At 40.1% G+C, this 21932-nt stretch overlaps 1 protein-coding gene across 1 annotated transcript in view; it reads right to left on the minus strand.

The window, feature by feature from the left end:
* OPRM1 (opioid receptor mu 1) overlaps positions 1-21932 on the minus strand; it is a 141955-nt gene that overhangs the window by 68759 nt on the left and 51264 nt on the right. The window contains exon 4 of the mRNA XM_019644162.1: positions 21842-21919. Within this exon, the coding sequence (XP_019499707.1) occupies positions 21842-21919 (78 nt within the window). The remainder of the gene's footprint in view (positions 1-21841; positions 21920-21932) is intronic.

Raw genomic sequence — 21932 nt, forward strand, 5'->3', positions numbered from 1 at the left:
CCCCCTCCCCTCTCTCTCTCTGACCCCGATAGTGTTCACTTATAGTTTGCACTACAAATAGGGAACATTTGCTACATGGTAAGCCAAGCTTTTTATTATCTCACTAACTTGTGACCACAGACCAATAAGAGAAGACTGATGCTAAGAGAGCTTAAATAAGTTTCTCAAAGCTACAAAACCAAAAAAAGCCCAAATGTGTACTCAGACCTGCATCCAGATGACCTCAAAGCTCAAACTTTTAGCCTCTTCACTAAACTCTTTCATTTGACTTTATCAAATTGTTCATGTGCGTCCAGAATATTACAGCAAAAGTTTCAGAACAAAAGTGTGATCAAGTACCCAGTGGGGTATGGGCAGTAGATTCTCAGGGACTCCCTTGTGCCCCAGCTGAGGCTCATCTCCCCACTTCTTTCCTGTCTAATGATTGGCTGACAGGGAAAGGATATAGGAGCAAAGGAACAGTGAAGTTTAAGACTAAAGGAGAACGCACTACCTCCTTGGGATGCGAATCTCCACAGCCAGTAATTAGGTGAAGAAGCAAACCTTCCACTTCACATCACAGTCTGCATTGCTGGGCCGTCCAACTAGGAAGAGGCCCCATCCATAAGGACAAGGGTGAAAAATAAGAAGACGAACAAAGCAGAACATGACATTGTCTTGAGATTTCATAAGAAAGTTTAGCCCACTCGTCTGAGTCAGGGCTGCTACTTCTCTGTTGGCCATGGAATTGCAAGGTAGTTCTAGCAAATTTACAATAAAAATGGTTTTGAGTGACAAATATTGAAAAAAAAAACAACTTATTCATTATTTACTTTAGCATGTCTTAACTGAGAGCTGCCATTAGGCTGAAGTAATGATTGTTGAGAAACAGCCTTAGGAGCGGAAAGCAGCACTACAGCATCCCTTGAGAGAACTCGTGTTATTACAGCTCATTAAAAACAAGACTTTTCTCCCCAGTGACTTACATGCAAATATGTCATTTTCCCTTATTGTGTTTCATCTGAATTATCCTTTTTACTCATGGATGCTCTAGTAATGTATATATGTAAATATATGTACATGAGTGGATTTATTTGACATTCTAAATCTTTTCAAGGCTCTGGTTTTAATGACTTTGATCAGAAAATGTAAAAGAATTAAACATGATGCATATCCATTCTGAAACATAATATTTGAAAACTGGAGATCATTAGAGGTAAATATATGACTTCACAGGAGGAAACTTTAAACCACTTATTTTGGATTTTGTTTTCTTTTCTCATCCAATGGATACATGGGCCAGGTCTACATAACTACAGCCAACTGGATCTGAGACAGCAAATTCAGTTATCCTGATGCACGACAGCTGCCTTCCTGAAACATTGCCGGTGGGTGTCTGGTGCATATTTGTGCCTTGTTAGATTGAAGAATGGATGCTAATTTTAAGGTTGAGACTACTGGCAGCTTGTAGACTCAGGAATATTTTTATAGGGGAAGAAAGCACCCAGTTTTCTACTTATGTCTTCATGGATAACTACAATGTATTTGATTCATTTCATCAGTGCAGACAAAAGTTCAAAATGGAAAGCTTTTTGGCATTGGTCATCTGACTTGACTACCTTTGTAGATCAAACAAAATGGATGATGGCCAATCTCTACTCTATTTTACACCAAGGAATACCAGTCAGAGAAGAGAATTGTCTTAGAGAAACTACTTACAAGACTGACATTTTACAAAAGAAATCTTGACATTTAGAAAAAATAAAAAAGACCAACATATTGTTGATGACATTATATAAACATAATCTTTAGGAAAATATTCTTGAGTCATTGTTACTATTTCATGTCCAAGTAACTACACAGGACTGCAAAGTACATCACCCATTTTTTTTTTCTTTTCTCTATGGTCATTTGAGTCCTTCTGTTTTGAGGTTAAGCTGATTGAATTCATATTTTTACAAAAGTTGAAACTGTTCTGAGAATCAACAGAAACATCTGCCAATTTACCATTCTGATTCAAAAAGCACAAGTATTCTGAGCAGAGTTAACAAAAGAAAATAATATATAAAGGGAGCATGCAGCGTGGAGAAGCTACTGAAAAACGAAGAGTATGTTTTAATGCTTGACTTCCTGCATGAAGAATGCGATGAGCTCCCTGACTTACTATTACATTTTGTGGACACCGAGATGGGAGCAAGGGAACTGCACAGTTAAAACCGGGGAGCAAAGCACTGAAAGCCAGCAATGGAAAATCTCCCATGATAACTCAGGAAGTACTTGCAATGCACAAGCATCAGCCTTTCTGCAGCTGACACATTACTGTGTTTCAGATTGCCTTTGATGTTAATCTCTTCCCTTGCAATAATGGAACTAGGTAAGAGATGTTGTGCTTTTTAAAAAAATACATCAAGAAATGAAGATGGAAATGATGTCTTAACTGGAAGATAACTTGAACAGTAAAGGTAAAAAATACAGCAAAGTATTCCCTTACAGAAGACTGGGAAATCTAGGCTGTCCACACAAGGTGCTGCAATCAGAGGTAGCATTTACTTTGCGCGTACCTGTGGTGAATTTAACAATCTATGGTGTGTTTTTTTTTTTTTTTTGAGGAGGCCATAAATAGTTGCTTGAAAATATATTACATACACAAGGTTCTTCTTCCATGATGACCTCAATTTACATACCATGGCCTGTTGTGGTCCCACTGGGCATCTTCCTTGTGATTATGTACACAAGCTGAACTCAGTGGTGTGGTACAGCGCTTTCCTTCTTGGCGATTGATGTAGTTTGGATGTCCCTCTCATGTGCAGAGTGAAGTGGACACACAGGGAAAAGTTTCGATGACTCAGAGCAGGCAATTTCCTGGGAAACTAGAGCCTCCCACACATTCTTGCAGTGACCTGCTTCCACAGATGGTGATGGCTTCTAAGCTCAGTGAGGGTCTGCATGCATGGGACCCAGTTAGGGCAACGGAGCAGTTTCTACTTCCAGATTTTCTAGCTGAAAGAAGAGAAAGAACGAAGACAGTGAGCATTTCAGGATGGGTTACAAGCGTACATTTACTGGGCATCTTCTGTGTGTGAGAACTGTATTGAGAGCTTTTGTGTATACTTTCTCCTACCAGTCTCAGAGTTTTTCCTAAATATCAAGTCATTATTTAATCTCTTGGGTCATTTTGAATATGCTATTGAATTTGTATATGCTAATGAATACGAACAACACAATTGGTCATCAAAGAGATATTACTGATGGCTTCCTTGAAAAAATATATTTTAACCCAAATTCTTTATTTCCCTCTGTCCTTGAACCTCTTTTTTTCTTTATCCTCAAATTATTCATGATTTGATCAAAATTCAAAAGAAAATTACAACATATTTTGTTTGTATTTCTAGACAAATAAATTTTTATTTTTCACCCAATTCTCAAAATTAATGTAATTTTTTCTGAAGCAACTGGTTTGAAGTTCAGGAATTCCCACCTCCATTGTAAAGCTAGCATATATGAGGTATGATAAAAAAAATGGTGAGTGTTTAAATTTAAAAAAAATTTAATTACAGTAAAAGACTCATTGCCATTAATCCCCTTCAAAATACTCTCCCTTGCTTCAAACAACTTATCCCATCATTTCTGCCACTTTGTGAAGCAGTTCTGGAGGTCCTTTCACGAGTGTCTTTAGTTGAGCTGCCGTGGCTGCCTCAATTTCCTGAATTGATTCAAAACGTTAACTTTTCATGGTCATTTTGACTTCGGGGAAGAGCCAGATGTCTCATGGTGCCAGATCCAGGGAATAAGGTGGGTGAGGACACACCGTAATGTTTTTATTTGACAGAAATTGTCATACCAGAAGCGATGTGTGATATGAAACATTGGCATGATGGAGGATGAAGTAAAGACATGAAAGAGGACTTCCAGAGCTGCTTCAGAAAGTGGCAAGAACGATGGGATAAGTGTGTTCGAAGCGAGGGGGAGTGTTGTGAGGGGGATTAATGGCAATGTGTCTTTTACTGTAATAAATTTTTCAAATTCAAAGTCACTGTATTTTTTTATCACACCTCAAACAACAACATGAAATTTGTTCGCACACATGAAAATGTGGCTTGATATTTTCAAATAAGGGAGAAGGATTGTAGAAACAAAACAAGTTTTATAATTAACAAATAACCATTGCTTGTACAGTTATTATAATTTTTGGTGAGAAGAAAAGGTGTTTGTATAGTCAGTATAAAGGAATGAAAGTTTTTGAACTTCATTTTGGTAAATTTCAAATTTCAGGGAAAGTGCAAGAATAGGAATGAAATAAAGAACACTTGTGTACCCTTCACCCAGATTCACCTACTGTTAACATTTTACCCTATTCACTTTGTATTTGTTTTTCCCTTCATTTTTTCCATCTTCTACACACACACACACACACACTATCTTATTGAATCATTTGATACTATGTTGACCATTTACTCCTAAATATTTTAAGATATATTTCATAAAAATGAGAATAGAATGATCATTATCACCATTGGAAGAGGCAGCCTGCCACGGGCCCTGGGTGTTTCTGCACATTCTTGCTGGCTCTGCCAAATGGCATGCCTTAACTGTCCTCTGACTTGGCACAGTTTCTGCTGATAGTCACATATGCAATTAAGTAGGTCGAGGTGACCACAGCCTTGATGACTGTGTGACCACTCGCTTCAGGGGAGAGTGGTTTATTGCTTGCTGCAAAAGGGGCTGAGACTTTGGCTCTGGGTTCCTCAGCTATTATGTTGTGTGTGCAGCCACCATCTGCCCTACTCTGTGGGACGTGGGCAGGGAAGGCACTGTCATGCTAAAGCTCACTGTGCTGTGAGCAGTACACACTCTAAATCTTTTTGTAGAATTTTGGCACCTATGGAGTTGTGGCAAGATGACCTGCTGACTTACACAGTCACCTCTGAGACTTGTTCCTTTTTGCCATTTTCTAAGAGGTTGAGACTCTTCCCAAACTGGCACGAGAGCAGGGTGCCAAGATAGACAATGATTTTTGGGGAGAGAGAAGGCAAGGGCTCATGGATGAGGTTTGAGGATATGAAGAGATTCCTTGGGAGCTGGTGGCAAATGTTCTGGCCCAGGTTGTGCCGAGGCAGGTGGTGAGTGGTCCACTTGCTCTAGCTGTTGATGAACATGAGTTGAGTCGATGGATGGAGGCTGAGTGGTAATGACAAAATCTAAGCAGCCGCCCAAAGTGTGCTACGGTTGCTGCTTCTCTCCTATGGGCTAGGGACTGAGAGAGAGCTCTGGGCCCCACCAAGTAGGAAAGCACAACCGCACCCAGTCTTAAGTCATAACTGGAAACATCTAGAGGACAGTATGCTTCTATAGTGAGTAGAAGGATGCGTAACTACAGTGAGAGGGAAAGGAAGAAAGCCGGGGTGCTTTGACTAATAGTCAGAGGAACTGTTAGACACACGGCTAATGAAAGAGTGAGGAACACTGTGCTCTTAGAGGGTGAACAAAGCACCTGAGAGTACGTTCTTTGACATTAGATCCCATGATTCAAGCCACTGTGCAGATTATTGAATTGGGACAGAATCGTGCCCCTCCATGAGGTTTGCCACTGTGGATTTCTGTTTTAATGACTATATTATGGCCAACCTAAAGAGACTGTCTTGAGGCTAATAAAATCCCATGAAATCCCATGGAGGAAGCTGTTCAAAGCCTGAGGGCTGAGGTTACTCAGACTGAGTCTGTCCTGGACAGGATGACAACGGATTACAATCCTTATCCAGAGAATGACTGGTGAGTTTTAAGATTTCCCTCCTCCCCACAAAGTAGAATACTTCACTTTCTTTCTTGTGGGGAGTCTCTGTGCTGGCAGCAGTGCTGGTTTAGGGCCATTAGACATCCAGCATGGCACTCTCTAAATCAGGCAAAGCCTCTGAAATCCAAGATCAAGCCTAGATTAGGAAAATCCAACCTTCTCCAAACCACAAGGCAATGTGGATATGCCTCTTAAATAAAATAGGGATTCCCAAAGTAGAGACTGATAGTGATGATCACTAAAGACTTGAGTTCCAGGTACCAGGCTATGCCGAGCCCCAAGGAGGCAGTTAGTTGTTCAGGCAGATAGAGCTCTGCATGTCTCTGCAAAACCAGATTCCTTTGTGGAGATCAAGCTCTCTCTAATGGAAGAACTAGGAAGCCAGGTGGCTGCCTTAGAGCAAACGTCTCTCTCAGAATGTCTACTGCCCGACCCTGCACATCTGTATCCTGATTTGAAAGCCATTAAGGATACGGGGGACTGGGGTGAGGTGTCATCACCCTCAGGAGATCCAGAGGGCTTACACCCTAAGGAGGGCCCAATGAGGGGAAGGGAGAAAGGTAAGGGCAGGGCGAACATGAACTCACATCTCTTTTTGATATCCATGTGCAAATGACTAATGTACCAGGATTTTTTGAGGGGTGAGAGCCACCCATTCCATTAACCAGATTGAAAACAGAGTAAAATGGGCAAGAAAGGAACTGTGCCTTCTGGTGGGGCTGTTTGGACCCCTGTTAGGCACTACTTCTGCTCCTTCGTAGGCCGAATGTGTAAAGCAATTGATAATTTACATGCTTGTTCTGCGAAAGCCGTCATGTGCAAGGGAGATGTCCTGATGCTGGACAAGCCATTTGTAGAGAGGTGATGGTGGGATGCAGGCACAACAGATCGCAACTCAGCTTCAGGCTCTCTTTTGACATATTAGCCCTGCGTGGACAGTGAAGGCAGCTAATGGGATCTGGAGGCTCATGGAGGATGACTGACAACCGAATTCAGTTCCGGCCCCTGCAGCTCTTGCTATTCCAGGCATTGTGACTGAAACGGAATCAGTTGCCCATGGTGGCCCTTGGCATGCAATCCTGGGCTTTGGTCATGTCTTTTCTCAATCTCTCTGGCTCTCTAAGGTCACTCGGCTCAGCTTCCAGAACATGCTTACTGTGCAGCCTCAGTAATGCTTGGGTTCTTCTGCCATTTGCTACCAGTGGGGGGCCAAAAACACAGAAAGCCTCTCACTTTTTGCAAGTGACTTGTTCCTACTACATTGATGACATTATGTCGATAAACTCCAATAAAGTTAGCAGCTGCTAACTCAACAGGAAGGCCCACGATTGCTCATTAATTCTGGCAAGATTCAGGGACCAGCCACCCAAGTCAAAATTTGGGGAGGATGTGAGCGATTACTTAAAAGTGGATCCTAGAAACAGTAAAGAAAACGTTCTCTGTGCTATGGCTCCCTGATCCCAGAAAGAAAGACTGAGACTTAATCATACTACCTAGGTATTGGAGACAATATGGGCCCCTTATCTATGTACACATTTTGTTGAGGCTGCAACTTAATCAGAAAATCTGCCAAATTTGGCAGGGGACCTAAGCAGCAGGTGACACTGGAGAAAGTATAACAGGCTGCCTTGGCAGACCAGCGTTGGGGCCCTTTTGAACTACAGGTTTCTATAAGAGGAGGCAGTCTTCCCAAGGTATGCCCCTTGCTGCCTTCCTGGCACCAATACCCACTTCCGTAGGGGAAGGGGCACCTTCAACCTTGGAAGTGCTGGGAGGGGGAAATGACTGATGCTATCGCTGTATCCAAACTCCAACCCTGTAGCCTGATAAAACAATCACATGGTCCACTGAAGATAAGAGGCAGCTCTGATTGCCAACCTGACCTACTTCTGGGTTTATCACTTCAATCTCTATGCCGAGGATCAGAAAAACTTACATGGACTTGGCTGGCCCTTCGGTCCTCTACATGCCTGATATTATCAAAGGCAGCTCCTAAAGTGAAGCCCCTTGTACATGTGAAACCACAAAGAGAGATGCAATCTTGCTTCAGTCAAGCTCATCCCAATTCATATGCTCTCTCCTGACCCCTGAGTGCCCTTGGGTTAAGCCAGGCATGACTATCAAGGCTACAAATACTTGGTGACCATGCTCTTATGGATTATCCAAATTAATGGAATAGTGACCCAAATTAAGCTTATCAACAAATCCCGAATGGAACCTGTCTCCTTTAGTATATGTTTGCATGTGGGAGAGAGTGGGCCACAGGACCTCTCTCTACTGGGCATAGGGTCTGCAGTTTCACTCGTCTTTGGCCCCCTGCAATTGTTGGCTATAACACCACCCTTTGAATCACATTTCCTTTGTTAGGTCTCCAGGTAAAGAAGGCTGTCCTGCCTGAGGGAGACTTGGATTCCTGTTTCCATACAGCAGCATGAGTACTGTTCCCTGGCAACAGAGCCCACCTTCTAAAGACAGGCCAGGAACCTATTCTTGACGTTAGCTACCACAGCCAATGAGACGGGACAAGCCATAGGGGAGCAACAGGTCAGGCTGAAATGAACTCCCTCATGGTGACTGGATCACTGATTGGCCTCCGACTACATCGTGGTGGGTGTGGTTGTCAACCACTCCTGTTGTGTTCTAATTATTACCAACAGCATGGTAGTACCATTCGTGCATACCGTAAGAAAGGAAGCTAAGTGACTATCTGAGATAAGACCTGCTAGTCCTCTCTGGCACTTACTCTGCTGAGTCAGGGATTCTGGGGTGCATGGCTGAGGTCCATACTGTTGGTTGATCTGAACCTGTGGATGGGGATTCTGTGAATAATGGCCCTAATCAAGTATTGATTGAAGTAAATGGAAAAAATTTATTCTTAACCCTTGTCAGTATGTCCAATCCAAATTGCTAATGGGGCGACATAATTGTATGGAAATTGAATTTAGCCAAGGATGTGTTGAGCTGCGAGGTGAATCATTGGAGAGGCAGCCGGCCACATGTCCCTGCACATTCTTGCTGACTGAGCTGAACTGCAAGGCCTTACTCTCTTTGGACTCCAGTCACATGGTCAAGTCAGAATCTTTGCTGCCTGAGCACATGAGGACAACAACATGACCACTTTGTAATTGCTTGCCTGGCTCCCAGGGGTGGAGGATTGGTTGTTTACTGCTAACTATTAAAGATGCTGAACCCTCAGCTCTGGGCTCTTCAGCTGCAGTGCAATTGTGTGCAGAGCAGCGATCTGGGCCCACGGTGTCACACCAGGGGACAAGTGGACCTGGAAGCCAGCACTCCCCCTCCCTGAGGCTCCTGCTGTTTGTTGTGCTGTTGGTAGTAAACTGTTTTCTCTGGTCCATTGAGTCCCATTGTTTATTTCTGGCACCCATATGATGGCCAGCTGACCTGCTTGCTTGCTGAGACCTCTTTTTTGGAAGCGTCTAACTCCCCGCCATCTTCTAAGGCTGGGCTTCTCTCCTGACAATAACCACAGTGCTGTTATACATTTCAGTCAATTTGACATTTGACATTGATACAATATTTTAATCCACCATCAGTTTTCCCATTTCGTCAACAGTTTTTAAGCTATCATTTTTTCAGGAAGTCTATGAGCAAATTCCTTTGGGCTATTGTTTTTTAGCCTATTTTGAAAACTAAAGTTTTGAAAACTTTTGGGTGCAAAGCACTTTTAATCTCTATCCATAAAACGATTGGAGTGTGTTTCCTAACCCTGGAGGGAATTTGAGAGATTGTTGCTTCCACCTTCACCATCTATGGAAGGAAGCGGAGTTCTTTAGAGGTGAAAACACATGCCAAGCTGTACTGGTTGAGGAAATTTTTATTATTTTTTTTTATTATTATTTTTTTTTAGCTGAGCCATCCTGCTACCTGTTGGCAGCTCAGCGGCTGCTCAGCTCGGGCTGGACTCGAACTGCTGTTGCTCAGAGCTCAAACTCTTGAGTGAGCTCTTAACCAACTGAGCCACTCAGCCAGCCTGAGGAAATTTTTATTAAAAATAAAAATTAATATTTTTATTTATTAAATAGAATAAAATTTTTATTAAAAAATAAAAATAATAATTTTTATTTTTGCTTTTTGCAGCCACTCTCTTTTCCACTTCCATTTTCTCTTTTCTGTTTGTGATACCATCTAAAGTTGCAACTGAAGCCAATAACAGCCTTGAGTAATGTTGAAGCTGATCAGGGTTTCAGTCAGTAACAGGCTTCAAAATCTCATTCATGACAGAAACTACAAAAGCAGAGCCATACAAAATACTTTTGGAGTTGGTGACTCAGAGGCAAAGTTCTCCATTTACTGAGAGCATAAGAACTTGTCCCTTCCACGTTCTCTTGGTGGAATCAGACATATTGGGATGTAGGTATAACAAGGGGTCAAACCTCAGTCAAGGAGAATTCAAAGAGAGGTGGAATAACCTGGTAGCTCAAAGGATCCAGACTCAAAATGCCATCTGCTTCCTCCTGCTTTTAATATGAATTTATTTGTTCAATATATCTTTTCTCGCATAAAAGGAAGCTTTGGTGGTTACTTTTAATGTCCACTAGAAAATGCTTGCCCCCAGAGTCTGCATGGGGTAATCAATCAAACCCAGAATCAAGTCTTCATTCCTTGACAGTCAAAGCAGACTGAAAACTGCTTGTGAAGAAACCCCGAAGCAGCCAGTGGTGTGGGATGCCAAGCTCACGGTGGTCAGCTGACACAGAACCCATGTCCCCTGGCTTCTAATCTTGTGTTCTTTCACAAGAAAGATTGCAATTACTCAACCTGTGGTGTGCTTCTCACAGTTGAGTATAGATAACTTTTAAAAGAATGCTATTTTTCTCAAGGATGACTCATTCAAAACAAAAGAATATGTCAATTATAAGGCTTATTCTTAGCAATGTGTAGTTTAAGTCAATGAACACGTATCTGAAAGCTACATAGACTCTTCCCCCTTTAAGATTGTAACTAGAAAGCGGCAAGCTTCAAAACAAAGCTAAACAACAGTGAAAACCCAAACAAACACAGCCCCTTCTGTTGTGAGAGATGAGAAGGTTCAATATCTTGTTTGTATTTAGACCGTATGTTTTAAATGAGTGAGAATAAGAGAACAACAATTTTAGAATGTTGGTGAATGTCTGGAATTATGGGATGTTGCCTTTATTACACTAAAACATTGAATTTTGAGTAGATTTGTGCCTAACTGGGACTGATGGTCTCCAGTCAGCTTTTTTAAACTGCTTAGTGAAACCTTCATTTTGTGAGATGTTACAAGGTGTCTTTTGAAAAACCCGTGCCAAGATAAATTTGGGAACTTCAGTTTAAAAAACAAAATGCAAATATATAGATATAGATATATGCAGTACACACACACACACACACACACACACACACACACACGCACAATAGGGCTTTTCAAATCCTTACAATGTTAATATACTGTACCAGTCCTCATGACCAAAAATAAGAAAGGCAATATTTCCTAACATTTGTCTAAAGAGCTAATTTTTCTTGGACCGCATATTAACATTTCACTGCAGTAGTGCTCTGTGCGAACCTGGTAGAACTCGTAAAAACTAAAAACGTTATTCAGAGAGCCACCCCCTATGATTCCCTAAACATCAAATCTTAACATATGAATTCTTGAAACACCCCTGCCATGTAGGCAAAAGGCTGATGCTTGAACATTCGAGGCTTCCCGTGATGAGGAAACCCTTGTGTCGTGAAGCTTAGAAAGCTCTTTCTTCTGGTTGTATTGAAATCCCTTTCCCTGCAGCTTCCGGCCTTTGGCTGTAATTAGTAGAGTTGTACTGGAGAAGTCCAGTTCCCTGTTCCCATCTTTTTAAGTATATGAACAAGGCTATCTAGTCCTGTCTGGATTTTCTATAATATTGTATTTCCCAGGGTAATCATGTACATTTATTTCAATCTTTTGTCATACTGAGGAATTTTAACTCCCTTCACCTTCTTGGTTCCTCATCTCTGAACACAACCTAATTTACTTATTTCATTCCTGAAGTCTATTGTCTATTAGAGTGGAGCTATCATTTCTTTGGTTCTAAACACTAGACTTCTGTTGATACAATTGAGCTATAATTGCAACAGTTGAGATGGCCTATATCATGTTATTAATCCATGGCATAAAATCTCTAGGGCTTCTTTGTTCATATTTGCTATCACTCATATTTTGTGATTCTATAGTTGAATTTTTGAACTCAAGTTTTCTAACTACGATAGCTTAAGTTTTTACTTACTTTTCTAGTATGTTTGGTTCATTACTTAATTATCTAGATTATTCATCATTCCTCCGCTGATGGGATGCTTAAGATGGGAATCAAAGTTGATAAATCTATCACACTACACTATTATATCCAGATCATAATTCAACACAGTATATAGCATTCCAGAAATTAGCAAACATTTGTCAAATCTCTTGTTGAAAACACTATTGATGCTGGTTTACTTGATTTCCCTGTCCCTGCAATCCTCTAAGAAAATAAAATTGGTTTTCTCATAACTACTTCCTAGAGAATTTATCTTGCTTCCTGGAGATTACTGTTTCCTTTCTAAGTGCTCTCAAAATACATTTTAATAACCTGACCTAGGTTTTAAAAACAAAGTGCAAAGCTAAATAGTCTGTGTGGTTTTCAGTTGCTACAAAGTTCCCATTAAAAGGAGGACTCTACTCTTTCCCCTTGTTTTCCAGGACTCCTCCCATTCTCCTTTGCTTCTGAAGTTATGATCTGTGTTTTATTAATTATGCTTCATTGCCAAGCTCCCTTAATGCTTTAAGATCACCAGGAGATTTGACCTCATTCAGAGCCTCCCAGTGTTCTCCAACACCTTCACCTTTTTTTTGACTTTAATTCTTTCTTAATAATGTTTCAGGATGGAGATCATTTTCCTCGAAAGAGAAGGTTGAAATAAAATGATTTGAGGACTGGCTGAGTGGCGCGTTGGCTAAGAACTGGCTTGGGACGCCAGAGGGCCCCAGTTGGGATCCCACATATGAGGGCCAGTGACACTGCCCTCTACAGCTAAGATGCTGAACAACAGCTCAACCTGGAGCTGGGCTGCCGTGAGTCGCCTGCGATGGCGTAGGCTGCAGCCCCTGTGGCAGTGGGTTGCCATGGGCTACCGTGTGTAGCCAGCAGCCAGCGTGAGCGGCCAGCAGCCGCAGTGAATGGCTATCCAGAAGCCGGCGACTGATCTGCCTCACCTTGGAAGAGTGCAATGATGGTGCCAACTTGGGCCAGTGAAGCAACGTCCTCCACAACTAGACTGAAGAACAAAAGGACAGCAACTTGTGTGTTCTCCTTCCCCCAATTCCCTAGCACTGTTTCCATCCCCCAATTCCCCAATAAAAATCTTAAAAAATAAAATAAAATAAGATGATTTGAAGAATCGTAAATTCCTCTTGTCTTCCATTAACATTGTCATATTCTTTGCATCTGGCTAGCAGTACAGCAGAAAGCTTTCTTTTGAGAAATCAGTATAATGTTTCAGGTTTAGACTAAAGTCAGGACACCTGGCATGACTTAAAAACATCACAACTAATTTGGACCTTGGTGTTTCTTCAACTATTAAACATGGTTGGTTAAGTTAGATTAGTGGTTCCCAACTGGGTTTTTTGTTTTGTTTTGTTTTTCTTCAAAATCTGGAGCTATTTTGGCTGTGTAACCTGGATGTGGGTGGATGCTACTGGCATCTAGCAGGTAGAGGTCAGGGATCTGCTGAACATCTCACAATGCACATCCCCCACGACAAAAATTATCTGGCCCAGGATGTCACTAGTGCCAAGTTTGAGAAGCCTTGAATTAGACCAACCTTACGATTCCTTTGGCACCATTATTTCATTCCTTTTAACTTTCCTTTACAAGAGCTGTAATTTAGTTTCTTGGGGGAAAGGGAAAGGAGAAGATGAAAATAGTAAAGCCTTTTTAAGTGGCTTAGCTTAGTAATATGAGCCAGTTGCCTGGCGCAATGCTACGTACTTTGCATGGACACTCATACATCACATTCACATTAAAACTAAGTGTCAGATACAATAGTTATCACCACCCTGAAGAATGAGGAAATTGAAACATAGGGAGTTCCAGAAGCTTGCCCAGTACATTTCAGCTGGTCAGTGGTAGAATCTGGATAAAAAAATGAGCTATCTAAAATTTTAGGATTTTATATTATATCTCCTATTCTTATCTAAATATAAACTTTCCCCTTACCTGATGAAATTTTTTATTAAATTTGCATATACTTGAGTTTACATAAAATATAATTATGACTTTTTCTTTAGTCACAAAAATTTTCTTAAACTCCACTTGAAAACTGGGTATTTGAAAAGACTCTTTTACTATTATCTTTTATATTTAAAAAGAAAGCATAAAATAAAATTTGAAAAACCTATTTCTGGTTTATATTCCCCATTCTAGGTTTGTCCTAGATGATCTCAGTGTGCCATTTTAGTTCCAATATTCTAAGAACTGTGATTATCTTGTTGCACTGTTGGGATTTAAATATTGATATTTACATATAGCCTAGCCATTTGGAAGTTTATTTGTCCTATTGAATTTCTGAAATAACCATCCCTTTTTTCAGTTAAAGTGTATGCTAACCATACTGCAAAACTCCAATTACAGCATGTTAAGGTTTTATGAGTGACATGTATGTCTTCTATTTCCAAAGAACAGCTCAAAGGAAGCATTATTTTAAAATTAATCTAAATTTGAATGAGCCCACATATAACTATATTTGGAACTTTGTGAATATTAGGATGTTTTAGCTGATATGACTGAGAAGAAGAAAGTACAGTAAGAGTGAGCTATTCTTACTAAGTTGGTAAATTATAGGATGGGTTAAATAGGTGATTGCTTTTGTCAAATATATGGCAGCCATGTCCCATTTTATATCTGATATTCGCTACGTTTTTTTATTGTCAAGGTTTATTTTGGAGGTGTTAAAAATTTGAATTTTCTTAAGATATTTTTATTTCTTAATGTTATTTTCCATAGCCTTTACTTCATTGCTTTTCTATCTGATGTCTTATATGTACCTATTTCATCAGAAGAAAAACATTATTCATTTCTTATATTTAAGGTACTTAGATGTACCAGTTGGAGACTCTGGATCTCACACACACACACACACACATATATATATATATGTTTCCTTAATCTTTATAAAGATTTGATAATGTGTATATAAAACAATTTGGTAGGGCTTGATAGATTTTATAGATTTCTAGTATCCCTGATATTTGGTGTCTGTATGGAAAATAGAATAGTAGGAAGAATATAGCTGGTTTTGGACAAAAAAAAATATGCTGTGTGAATCAGTTGTTTTTCTTCCCTCCATCCCTTTCTCCTTTCCTTCTCTCTCTCTCTCTCTTTCTCTCTCTCTCTCTCTCCCCTTCCTTCCTTCCTTCCTTCCTCCCTTCCTTTTTCCCTTCTTAATAAACACTGTGTTTTATATAGGCAAATGACCTGAATTATATATATATATATATATATATATATATATATATATATATATATACACACACACACACACACACACACACACACACACACACATATATGTTTTCATTCTTACACTGAAAGTGCCATTATGTTAAACTGTGATAAAACTTTTGGTTTATAATTATTTAATATTTGATGATTATTTTATATGAGATAGAAAAATAAAGATTGACATCTTCTCAAACACTAGATCTCAATAAGTGAGAATATTTTCATCATAAATTGTTATAAAATAGTAATTTGCCACTTAAGTTTAGCCAAATAGAATGACATCTCATTTTAAGTTAGTCTTTTTAAAATATGTTGCTATATTTTATCAGTTAATTATGTTAATTGAAACAAGCCCTTAGAAATGTTACAGTAATGATATTAGTTGAACACAATCACTAAAACTTAAAGTCCCTAAAAGATCAAAATATTCCATCAGAAACAACTCTAGATAATTCAACATCCACCGTATGGTTCTGTTATACAGGCTACCCTGGTTGAACCCATTTACATGTGAGTTGAGAAAACTGAGTTCTTGCAAAATGAAAAGATTTGCTCCGTGACATGTTGGTCAGGCACACAGTGACAATTAGAACCTTTACCTGACTCCCTGTCCTGACCCCCTCTGACACCCCCACCCCACCACACTGCCTTCTCTAGTAGGATAAACGTGGTTGCAGTCCTGATCACCAAGGTCAACTGATGGAAATATCAAATGAATCTCTCTGACGTGAATAAAATATTTTAACTTGTGGAAAAGCAAATGCTTTAATTCAGTGAGAGTCATTATGACTTTAATGATGGCAAAATATTTTATTCAAATAATTTGAACTCATATGATGGTAAGCAAGGTCCTTATTATTAAATTTCTAATTCCCCATGCTATTCATTCATCTATGTGAATGCTTATCTTTACACACAGACACACAAATGCTCTATGAATACATATAAATAAGCCTGCTTAAAGACCTTGTGGCACTCAAACTTCCAGTATACAGAAGCTAAAACTTAGTTCTAAGAGCCACCACCAGGAACAGTGAAAGCTAGACTGGACAAACAGTAGGGCACATTGATTAAGAGCTGTAATATCAAATTCAACAGGTTTTTCTCAACCACTACATTTTAGCTATGACCTTGGGCACATTAGTTCCTTAAACACTGGTTTCCTCAAATGTGGAAGACAGGTAATAATCAGTACTTCCTTTGATTAATTAAATAAGATACTTGGCGCAAACTGGTCCACAAATGTCATTACTAGTAGTCTCAAAGTCCTTCTGTTATTTATGAAAGAAATTTTGTATTTTAAGCCTAGATATGCTCTAGAATCACACATGTATAAAGAGGCACACCCACACTATGCACATGCACATGTGCACGCGTACACACACACACACACACACACACACACTCATAAGTGGAACCATTTTCATTTTAAACCATAGAATTGAAAGAATAGCCATTTTGGTTTTATTCACAAAGTACGTATCAGTGTGGTCAAGCTCTGTAATTTTGTGAGCTATTCTCGTTTGGGGCTTTTGTCATAGAATTGAAATGCTTTCCTTCTCAAATGAGCTCTCCACAGATGTCTTGTAAAGAAATCAAGATCCAGCTTTTGAGAGTGATGTGGTTGATTTAAAAAAATTAGGCTTCTGTTTTTAGTTTTGCTGGTCATTATACATTTTTATACTTAGTACAAATGCAAAGCGTCTCCTAATTTCTTGACCTGCTACTTTGATTAACATGTGAAGAAAGTGCTTTAAAAATGGTGACCAGAGGGTTTAGGAATGGACTTGCCCTATCAATGAAAGGAGTTAGCAGGAGGCACCATAATATTAGCTTTATCACTGTCGTATCACTTTCTCCTATGAGACTCACGGACAGATATATTAGAAAAGTTAAGGTTTGTCCAATAATAACTAACCACATTACTTTGCTAAACACAAGGTTCATTTGGTGAAAAAACTTCCTATCAATCAGCTTGACAAAAATGGTTACTCAGGTTAGACAAAGCAGTGACGTCAGCAGTGTTGGGATGAAGCTATAGTTTACATCAGAGTTTTCAGTTTAGTGTTTTACTCAAATGCAGATTCTTGGACCCTACTTTGACCCAGTGAACCAGAACATCTTTGAAAAGTTCCCCAGAACTTACATTTTCTGGAACTCATCATAAAGCTTGAGAGCCTCTGGCTGAGACCATACAATTATATTTGAGTGCAAAGTGGCATTGTGTGGGAATGGAGAGGAAAGCTTTGGGTTCTTATTAGAAGCCTGGAGGTTTATCTGGGGTCTGTCTCTTACTGGGGGTTTGATCTTCTCGATCATTTAACCTCTCTGAGCATTATTTTCCCCATGATTTCCCACCAGGGGTGTTATAGGAAGCTGATGGGGTAGTGCACATGAAAACACTTTTTAACCTTACGCCGTGATACAAATGTAAGACAGCATTATGATAATGGTGATAGTTAACACAAATAAAACTGCAAATGAAAATTGAACTAACCGAATGAAGTTGTTTCTTTTCCTATGTAATATTAAATATTTACAAAAATAATCTAGGTATCAAAACAGAAAATGTATTATATTATGGAATTCAATTGGGATGGAAACTGAGCAGTGGAGGTGGATTAGAGTGGCCAACATCTCAGATCTGACTTGGACCTGAATAAATCTGAACAAATAGGGGGAGTGTTTACAAGCCAAGTGGAGTCAATAATGACAACAGGAGGGTGGTACGTACACAGAGGAATTAAATTGCATTGACAGCACATGGAAAATCAATGCCTGTGTCTGAATCTACTTAACAAAAATCTAGTAGCCATAAAGATGATAAGCAGAACATAAATCAGGCATGGAATGTGATAGCTGGAGCAGTGGCCGAGCCTTGGAATGCACAAAAGAACACGAGACCTTTTGTTTTGTTTTGTTTTGTTTTACGGCACCAAGTCCAGTGCTTGGCCTCCTCATCATAGCACTTGTTAAAAATTATCAGACAGCACATGTGTAAGAAAGTTTTTGGAAAAGTATCGCTTCTGATCAAGACTAAACACTAGAGAGGAGAAAATGAAGAACCCCTCCTTTCAGGATTTTCTAGTTTTTGGAAGGCGAGCCTGAAATAACGTCAGAGTGATACATAATCCTTTAGTTGGTCAATCAGTTGCACAAGGAAGGGGTCATTCCCACCACCCTTCATATCTCCTGAAATATCATGAGCCCTCTGATCATTCTATTCAGTCAACAGGTATTTTTGGACTACTCTGTAATGTGCCAGACACTGTGCTATGTAGATACTGGAGGCACAAGGAGGCAGATGCGCTTCATGTCCTTAGGAAGCTATGGCTTGCCTGTCCCATGCAGGATGTGCCCCCTGTAGATGGTTAGCAAAAGTGGCCACAGTTACTGCCCTCCTCATCTCCACACCCCTTTACAGCATGACAGCAGCTCCTACCATCAGCAGGTGGAGTGTGTTTTCCATTCCTTGACTGTAGAACCTTGACCACCATTCAAACAAGCTCAGCTGACATGCTGGAAGACAAGCATCCATGTGTAGAGAGCCATTCTTGCTGGGTCATCCTAGATCAGCTAGGTGACAGCTGACTAGGCCGCTGCTGCTGACCACAGAGGGAACCCAGCTAAGACTAGAAGAACTGTCCAGCCCAGTGCAACCCCAATTACTGATCTATACCCATAGACTTGCAAACTAAATCATGATTGCTATAAGCCACTCAATTTTGGAACGATTTGTTATGCAGCAAAAGCTGACTGAGTAGCCCTTAACGATATAAATGCGAATCAAAGTTTATTTTGGGCACAGAATTGTCCCAGATGGTCTATCAAATTACCTTGATAACTGCCAACTCTCCACTTCGCTTTGCGCTGTATGGACAAGGCCTCAGTGTACAGTTGTCAGAATACAGACACCCTGGGAAGGTTTGATATTGGATCTCTGATCTGCAGAATACGAAGTTGACTAATGTGCTTGACATGTGACATATATAGTATGATATATTTCTCGGAGAAAACAAATACATAGGCAGGATATAAACATCTACAACAATGCAAACTTCAAGAAAGCAGCTAAAAAGTTAATGCAAATACAGCTAGCTTTGCTTCCTAGCATGATGGCTCATGATGTTAAAACACACACACACACACACACACATGTGCGTGCACGCACAACTTTTTTGTCAGATTCTGAGTTCATACACCTAACAACTGTGTCATGTAGACACAGACATAAAGCCTCTGATTTTTCTTTCAAATAATGTTATTATTTTGATATGTTATTGAACCTATCACCAAAGATTGATGTATTGTTCCACATTTCTGTGTGGAACTGCCTTGATTCTAACGATCATGTTAGTGGAGATTAGCAAAAGGGTCTTTGATTTATCTTAATTTTCAAATATGTCAGAGCGTGTTTCCCTCTTTTCCTGGCAGCCACTCTTCTTTGCCCAGCTCTCCCAGGTGGGCATTTTGGGAAAGCAGCCAGTTCCAGGGCTAATGAGTTTCTGCTGTTATCTGACACTGATGCTGCTTTATAGAGGCAGCAATGAAGATAAGCCCTAATTGGATGTATTTTTAAAGCAAACCTTTTAGTTACTTAGAACAGAGCTTCCCTGATTACTGTCCTTTTCTCCTCTCTCTGGCTGTGTAAGTAAGAAGCACACTAATTTGAAAATGTTGGATTTGGATGGGAGTCAAGGGCACTCTCAAGGGCATCTGAAGGACAATCATGATGAACTCAGAAGCACTCCAGCAGACCAGCTGGGAGCTATATTTCCAGGAGAGCAAGGCAAATGAAGGATGCTCAGAGGATCAGGTGGGACATGGGGCCAGGGTACACTACCAATAGCCATACCCTAAAGTGCCTGTAAGGAGAAGGAAGATATGAGTGGGCACCGAATGACCAAGAACCAGTACGTTATAATGGCCATCATGTGTTCCAATGGAAGTATTTTACTGCAGTGCAAAATATTTTAACCTTAGGTTAGAAATGTGACTTCTAAATTGCATTCTTTCATATATTATCTTCAGGTTAGAGAAAATCTAACCAAATACCTACCCTCTTTAAGTTACTCACAAGCTTTCGATAGCTGCTGAGAACGAGAGCTGCTTAGTAAAAGGAGCAGGTTTAGAGGTCTTGATGTGGAAAAATAACAGAGAAAAGAAGCAGGGTAGGAAAACATTTCTTTCTGGCTTTCATTTCTGAAATGGATTTGGAAGTGAGACATAATAAGGTAATTTCCCTTTGGTTGGAAGTGGGCCTGCCATCATTACCTCATACTCTCCAGGGGGTGCAAGTTTCCTGTGTTCATTTTAGCATTACTTCATACCAGGGTCATGAGGGCTAGTGCCCACATTGGGCCACATTGCATTAGTCCTGTGGTCCATTAGAAAGGGTGAGTCTGGGCGAGGCTGGGGGCGGTAGTGGGGGGAGCAGGGGGCAGTGAAGTGGCATGGTGAAGAGAAGGCCGCTGCAATCTGTAGCTACCTCTCCCTCTGGCTCCTCCACGTCACTTCTTAGTCATTTTTATGGAGCCAGCTGTCCCCACTGGCTTACCCTCTGATCTAGGACCTTTATCTAAGGTTCGGAATCAAGAATTTACTTCACAGGAAGTTTGACTTTGAGTTCTGTGTTTTAAATTACACAGGCTGTGATTTTTGGATACTGGCCCCATTGTTTGAAAATTTGCTGAAGCTCATATTAACAATTAAGTGGTATGTTTGATTTACTTTACAGGTCAGGCTCCAAATTTTGCAAACCAGTGACTTTTTAACAAGGCAATATTAACTTTGAGACAGATTTTTTTTACTTCTCCTTTTTGATTTCTCATGTAATTTTACTATTGTGTGTAAATCTTGACTCTTTCATGCAGGCCCCCGTCTATACTCTTCTGCACATAGGAATACATCTTCCAACAAATTGTCACTTCTCATGGTATTAACCCCAACTGATATGATGACTGTTAGGAAACTAATTTAGTTCTAGTAAATACTATGTTTGATATTGGCTCTAGAGTTCAGGTGCAAAAATTTACCAGCCAATGGCTCTACAAAGTTCAAGTTGGCTATTTTTGTTTTCCTTTGGCTGTGACACTGATTTGCTAAGAACATCTTGTACCCATCACCAAAGTCAGCAACGTGCTGGCCCTTTCTGTTTAACCACAGAACCAAAGCAGAGCTGGCTTTTGAGAAGTGACAGGAATGTTGGAACAATATGCATGAAATACATAACATTGCTGGGGGAAACAAGAAAAATTCTAGGCCAGGATCACTCCCAAAATGTGCTAAGTCATTAATTTTGCAAAGAAAAAAAAGGCTGTGAAGATAGAGATTTTTAGAGGGTTTGCACATTTCTAGTTGGCATATCTTTGTACCTAAATGAATACATACAAATATAGAGAGCTCAGTTTATATAAAGAAGCACCTCTTTGACACAATGATCACAATTCCCCCCTCCCTCTACCTCAATCTCCAAGTTCCTGATCTAATGGATTAAAATCTTTAATTGGTACAAAGCTCTATGATTTTATGTCATCCCCAGTAGATATACCCGATTCTGAAAGCTGCATACCTGATGGTTAGTCCTGTCCACTGTATTGGCCGTGGACGGGTGGTCTCTAGTGTTCTGACGAATTCGAGTGGAGTTCTGCTGCTCAATGGTG

This window comes from Hipposideros armiger, unplaced genomic scaffold, assembly GCF_001890085.2.
Source record: "Hipposideros armiger isolate ML-2016 unplaced genomic scaffold, ASM189008v1 scaffold_86, whole genome shotgun sequence".
NCBI lineage: Eukaryota > Metazoa > Chordata > Mammalia > Chiroptera > Hipposideridae > Hipposideros > Hipposideros armiger.